The 7,337-nt window shown below is 38.6% G+C and overlaps 1 protein-coding gene across 1 annotated transcript; it reads right to left on the reverse strand.

Annotated features, from left to right (window-relative positions):
- Positions 1-1,290: 1,290 nt before the first annotated feature.
- On the reverse strand, positions 1,291-6,288 carry LOC103808461 (coiled-coil domain-containing protein 169-like; the record flags this gene model as incomplete). Its single annotated transcript, XM_009081246.1, is given in 5 exon segments — positions 1,291-1,331; positions 1,422-1,532; positions 1,981-2,084; positions 2,456-2,580; positions 6,187-6,288. Coding segments are annotated over 5 exon segments (483 nt in total), but the record flags the coding sequence as incomplete, so codon positions are not given.
- Between the last annotated feature and the right edge of the window lie 1,049 nt (positions 6,289-7,337).

Below are 7,337 nucleotides of genomic sequence, written 5' to 3' on the forward strand. Positions count from 1 at the left end.
TTACAAGGCATTAGCTCATATTTATCTGCCTCCCCTGTTTCTAAAAGTGAGTAAGAAGCAGAAAAGGTGTCAAAGATTTCAGCAGATGACAGATTAAGAAAAAAGCAGTTTTGAATCTACAATGATTTTCATTTAATTTACTACTTTAGAAGACAAAATGGCCAAAATATTTGCTGGTTTTTTCCTTGCTGTTTTCTCCTCAAGATTGCATAAAAAAATGTTTTAAGCTTTGTTGAAATACAGGACATGAAGCATGAGTGTATTAAGAAATAAAATTTAAAAAATGAAAGATACTGCTTGCAATGAAACAAAAATTTACTGTAAAATGAGGAATTTCCTGTGACTAGATTACGCAAAATGTTACTGCAACTATTCATCTATCCTATCACAGTTGATACAAAACTGGGAGTACTGACTGATACAACAAAGGATTGTGTTGCTGTTCAGAGGGGCCTCAATAGGCTGCCTGGGCTGCGTGAGGAAGAATGATGCCAGCAGGTCGAGGGAGGTAATCCATCCCTTCTCCTTAGCACTGGTGAGAGATACCTGAAGTGCTGGGTCCAGTTCCGGACTCCTCAGTACAAGAAAGATTACAGACTTCCTGGAGCAACTCCAGCATGGGGCTCTGAAGATGATCAAGCGACTGGAACATCTGACAGATGAGGAGTGATTGAGAGAGCTGCAACTGTTCTGCCTAGGTAAGAGAAGGCCTGGGGTCCTTATCCATGTGTATCCATGTGATGGAAAGGAATGAAGAAGTGGGAGCCAGGTGCTTCTCCTTGCTACCCAGTGACAGGACAAGAGGCAGTGGGCACAAACTGAAACACCTGAAATTCCATTTGGTCAAAACTAAGGGCATTTGTTACTGTGAGAGTGGTCAAACACTAAATATATCATGATTTCTGGGTCAAGGTTTAATGTTTTCCCATGATTTTGTGATCAAGGTTTAATGTTTTCCCATTTATTCATAGAACAAGTACAGCTACTCCATCCCATATGCCTTACTGCAGAGTCAATCATAAAATCTTCACTTGGTTAAATATTTCAGTACAAGATTCTTCCCAACATTCAGGTCTTATGTACCTCCTACTTAATGATTTTGCTCTATACTTTATAAATTTATAAGCAACTGCATATTAAAACAACAAAAACATTCAGCAAAAAAACAGCAGGACTTTTTGGTTTCTTGACCAGGCTGCTGCTATCTTTTGTCATGAAAAACCAAAGACTACACAAGGTTTTCAATTACACTGTTTTGTTGTTAAACCAACTAAATGTCACAGTACTCACCACAGGCATTTGATCAAAGGTGCGAATAATGGACAGTTTATCTACAAATAAGCAGAAAATATGACCCGGTGATATAATTTCAACATGTAATCACTAATTCTATTGAAAAAGTTCTGAATATCCATTTCTACCTGCTGGATTTCCACGAAAAAGCTCCACCTTGTCTTGAAGAATGTTAATTTGCCTTTCCAGCTGTTTGTTCAGTTCTACTTGGGTCTCATATCTGGTTTTCCATTCATTACCTTAAAAACAAATACAGAGCTATTATATTTCCCAGATTATTTCATGCAATTTCAAGTAAATGCATTTTTAAAACTGGTTCTTTTAACTAACTGGAGACTAAGAAAGTCTCCAGCTAGTAATCCTCATAATGAGGATCTTTGCATACAAATGAGCTTGAAAATATAAATCAAGGGAAATTTTCACTGGGCTTATCATGGCCAGCATATTAACCACTCTATGAATTCATGTTATTCATAGTTTCATTAATAATTAATCAAGAAAAAGCTAACATGGCTGCATATAGCATTCCTTAATTTCACATTTGAAACACTACAGCTATAATAATCATATCTGAAAAGGGAAAATTTTAATTTCTAAATAAAAATTTGAATCTCTGTAGTGTCTTCCCAAATGAATTAATTCGCTGTTTCCTAATCAATTAGAAAGACTCTGTTGTAATTGACTTACCATCTTCTTCAACACTGTTAAGTCTTTTTTCCAGTTCCATTACAGTGTTTCTCAGTTCAGATATTGAGACTTCAAGCATCTGCCTGTGGCATTTAAAGAAGTAAATAAATTGGCTATTGTCTTAGTTCTACTATTAAAACTAGAAAAAATAGAATATATTTTCAGATATAGCATCAATTGGTCATTTCCATATAATTACATTATCTTGCCCATTTTAAAATGAATTTCTTCTCTGTGGATACTACAGTGGCTTAAAAACAATAGAAGCATTTCTACTTTGTGAATATAATTACTTCCATACAAATACAAGATCGATATTTCCTAAAATTTAAAGATTTTTAGGAGATCAGAATTAAACAAATGTAGAGAAGACACTAGTCTTAATTTTAAATCTAAATGAAGATGCCCAATGAAGATGTTTTTTGAAACAAGAATATGCCTGAGATGTGCTCTTTGAAATTATGAATGAATTCTTCATTCAGTTGGTGACACTTCTTTTTCATAGCTTGAAACAGCAGATTTCAACTGCAAGCTGCAGAAGCAAACCAACTGATCTTAGGAAACTGGAGAGGTATGCTTGGAATAAGGAGGGATGAAGAACTGAACTAGCAAAGAAATCTAAATAAGATTAATTTAAGGTAATTCAAGCAAGTTTTGAGTTAAAGAAATACACTGGAAAACAGCAAGACAGTGTGCTGGTTGGGGCTGGAGTGGAGTCAGTTTTCTTCACACTGGCCGGTATGGGGCTGTGTTTTGCATTTGTGCTGAACACAGGCTTGACAATACAGAGGTATTTTGCTATTGCTGAGCAGAGCTTACACAGAGCCATGGCATTTTCTGCTTTCCGTACTGCCACACTGGTGAGGAGACTAGGGGTGCATGGGAAGTTGGGAGGAGACACAGTTGGGAAAGGTGACCAAAACTGACCAAAGGGATATTCCATACCATATGACATCATGCTCACTATATAAAGTGGAAGGAAGAAGGAGGAAGGGAAGACATTTGGAGTGACGGCGTTTGCCTTCCCAAGGCGACGTTACACGATGGACCCTGCACTCCTGGAGATGGCTGAACACCTCCTGCCCATGGGAAGCAGTCAATTCCTTGTTTAGCTTTCTTTTGTATGTGCAGCTTTTGCTTTCCCTATTAAACTGTCTTTACCTCAACCCATGAGTTTTCTAGCTTTTACTCTTCCAATTCTCTCCCTGATCCCACTGGTGGGGAGTGAGCTAGTGGCTGTGTGGGGCTTGGTTTCCGGCTAGGGTTAAACCGTGAGAGTCAGAGGTCTTAAATGCCAAGAGAGAGCTGAGTATTCCCAGCTCCATTGCTCTTTTTGCCCCTATCAATTAGATTAGGGGTGGGCATTAAATTAAGAGGGGGTACATAGCCAAAGAAATCATAACAGTACTGGTAACTTGCTGGGGACAAAAAGAATGTGGTGAAAACCCAGGAAAAGATAGCCTTGAAACATGAGTCAAAAAGCTTAGATGCAGGAAAACCAAAGGAAATCTGATTGCTGCTGCCTGTTTGCTCCCACTCCAAATAAAAGAGGCAGATGGCTAGGAAGAAGAAAACCAAAATCTTACTACATTGCTGCTATCATTCCAACACAAATAGATAAGGTTTCTGCAAAGCAGATTTCTATCAACCTCTCAGAGCTTGGAAAAGAGGAAATTATGATGACAGTAAGTGCTAAAATGGGATTTTCGGAAGGAAATAACACTGAAAATTAGAAACAGTCAAAGCTGTAACCAGAGCTGAGTTGTATCTAAATGAAATTGTTTTCCTTTTCATAGAAATCTTAACTAAGTGCTTAGATGGATGCAGGATAACACAGGAAGAGTGAGTTCTTCAAATCCAATGTTTTCAGCTTTTAATTTCTGTTACCATTCCAAGACTATATACAATATTTCTTACATTAGATTTTATTGCTCTTTCCGCACCATTAGCAAAACTGCAAGCCAAATTCCAATTGTATTTTGTCCTGATGAATATGTGTACAGAGATAATAAATTGTCAGGTGTCAGACTGTAATTGCCAGACTGACAGAAAGTCTTATTTCCATTTGGCAATGGAAACCAGTTTTTTTTTAAAAATCTAATTATTATTAAACATTTAATACTCCAATAGCACCCAGAATGCAGCCAGGGTGGAATCTCCCTATTTTTGTCAGCATATATGCAGAAATTACAATCCCTGCCCTGACAGAGAAAGGATGTAAAAATTTATCACTTTGACCAACTCAGTAAATATTTTGGCTTTTTAATATATTGGAGCATTTTGCATTTCTGATGTTATTTCTAATTATGATAGAAAGTGATGGTCATGCCATATATCTGTAAGTGTGAATTTAATGTAGTTGTGGATGCATAGCTGCCTGCCCAGAGAGTTGGTCTGCAGTTAGAGGGAGTGTGCTGTGATTTCACCTGCAGCCTCACGTGTTAAACATAATTAGACATATTCCAGGCCTATAAATCTTTTCCATGTCAATGGAAAATTTATAATCATCACAGAAGAAAGCCCATAAATCCTGGAATCTCACATTTAAGTCATCACGGGAACTTAACTACATCCTTGCATACAAAGCGTAACAAGTAAGCTCTTGTGAAGAAAAGGAGAAAAAAGAGCAGTTAAGAAGGCTCTGATTGACATGACAAAAGAAAAAAAATTGCTAAGTTTCTTTTTAAGGCAGTGTACAGGTGTTATTTTACTTGACAGTGACAGCCACTTAGGATGAAAGCCACTTTCTTGCACGTTTTGCTATCCAGATCTGGATATCTGATAGATGTATCAGGCAAAAGGCTGCCTGAAGTGATTTTCTATAGTGGAGAGAGAAACTAGTGAAACATTACAGGAGAAGCTCAAGGGCAAGTCATCAGTTCCAGGGCATCAGCTCTATAAGATAGCAGACCTTTACTGAGTACTGTAGAAGACAAAATACATAAATGCTTTCTGACTCTATGAACAAAGCATGAAACAATACTGCAAATTGCAGAGGCACCACAGGGAAGAGCATATACAGTATTGAAAGCTAGAGACTTCTGACACTCACAGTCAGCAACGTGTTGGGAAAATGCTGCAGTTTTTCTTGCCAGGAAAGCCACAGAAGCTGAAATCTCACAAGCTGAATTAACACATAATTCCATCAATATTAGTAAGTACCTGACATGCATAAATACACGTCTATAAGACATCTTTGTCTATTAAGAACACTGAAGTATTATATGCCTTCTCTCTCAGAAACATTTGCCATGATATTTCTCAATCAAAACCTGTATTGAATCTCAAGTACAACAATTCAGATTTAAGCTGACTTACATTAAAGTCAGAAAATACTTCGAAAGATTTCACATTACTACATCCACAATCATTAAGAATCAGTAGGTACTTTAGGGACAGAACCCTTATGGACATGGATGATTCATTTTACTCTGTGAAGTAAAATTCTCTTCTTCCTGATTGTTAAATGAAAGTGGTAGGTGGGCTGTTAGCAAACTGCCTAAATGGCACAATAATCAAACAAGCCAGTAAAAAAATGACAAGGGTGAGATGGCTGTGTAGGAACACAGGCATCTATCTATCTACAAGCCACCCATCCTCAGCTTGCTTTATACCCAAGGGAGAGAAACTGGCACCTCCTAGGGTGTGAGTCATCTCATGCTTGAACAGCCAGGCAAAGTAGGTCAGATGAATCACACCTTCAAAAGCCTTTCTGTATTCATTGCTATACATGCCACTGGTTTCGATGGAGATGTCTAACAAGCTTGGTCAATGACAATTAGGTTGTGTAACTACCTTCTGTGAAATGGGCAATAGTGGCATTGTCTATTTGTTCACACGAGAAATACACAGGAAGCAGCTGTAGAATCTACCAGGAGCAGCAAGTCTTTTACTGTCATGCCATCACAATAAAGGTTTTTATTAAATATATATTTTGCTTTCATTCGCAAAAAAAAGTCACCACAACTTGTTCTCAACTTTGGGCCCAGTCTTGCAGATGATCCTCAGGGATATTAGAGAGAACTTAGGGCACATAAACAATTCAGGTGAAACAAAGCCAGTATCATTCTACTTTTTACCTGAACACCTATAATGTCAGGATTGTGCGTCAGATAAAAGAACTGGTCTGTGCAAGGATAGCTGATATATTACACTGACACACTACTGTTCAGGAGAACAGCAGCAAACAAAAGAATATTTGCTTACACATTGGTGCAATTATGTCCAAGCTCCTTTCAGTGCCATTTTGAATGCAGGAAGTGCCTTTAACCATTTTGACTCTGTTACTATTGCCTTCCCCCTTTCCATTAGTGGATAAACATTTTATAAAATCTACAATTGCAGGACTAGATTGAAGAGGTCTGCACCTCAGACATTGAAAAAAACCCCACTGTTCAGAAGAAAAATAAGTATGAAGAGAATGCTTGAAAATGGTATGGAAATGTTAATATCAAGGGTCTGAATTATGGAGCACAGGAACTTCTGACATTTCCTAAGTTTTAATTTATTAACATTCAAAAGGCAATCATGTTGTTCAACACAGGGTAAAATGTTTAACTTCCAAAACAAACCAGGAAAAAAAACCAACCTAGAATCCCACCAGGGCATGAGCATCAATAATCACCACAGCACTGAAGCATCTGCTACTTAAGCAGGGGGACTAACTGCCCAGAGCAACAAGTCCTCATCCCTGCAAACTGCACTAGAGAGATGCTGTACAGTCCCTGTAGGTTCCAGAGATATTTACTGATAGTAGAGAACAAAAATGGTTTTACTCAACACTGTGGAAAGAAGTGTGTATAAAAGGACCTCATTGTTTTATTCTTCTTCCCCCAGCAAGGCATACACCCAGGTAAGGTGTTTCCTGTTCTCCCCCCAGCACAGCTTCCAATCCCAGTGTACTGGTTTTGCCTTGGTTACAGTTAATTTTCTCCATAGTCACTCGTATGGGACTGTGTTTTGGGTTAGCGCTGAAAACAGTGTTGATAACACAGGGATGCTTTTGTTGTTGCTGAGCAGCACTTACAGAGAGCCAAGGCCTTTTCTGCTTCTCCTCCCACCAGCGGGTGGGCTGGGGGTGCACGAGGGGCTGGGAGAGGACACAGCTGACCCTAAGCGACCCAAGGGATATCCCACACGATGTAATGTCATCTTCAGAAATAAAAACTGGGGCGGTGGTGCTTGCTGGGGCTGCTTTTTGTCAGGGAAGCCATTGGTCCACCGATGGTGGAGTTTTACATCGTTTGGTTTTCTTGGGTTTGTTTCTGTATCCTTTTATTTTTTACATTATTAAACGGTCTTTCTCTCAACCTACAAATTTTCTCACTTTCACCCGTCGGATCTCTCCCGCACCGCAG

Source organism: Acanthisitta chloris, unplaced genomic scaffold (genome assembly GCF_000695815.1).
Source record: "Acanthisitta chloris isolate BGI_N310 unplaced genomic scaffold, ASM69581v1 scaffold22338, whole genome shotgun sequence".
Taxonomy (NCBI): domain Eukaryota; kingdom Metazoa; phylum Chordata; class Aves; order Passeriformes; family Acanthisittidae; genus Acanthisitta; species Acanthisitta chloris.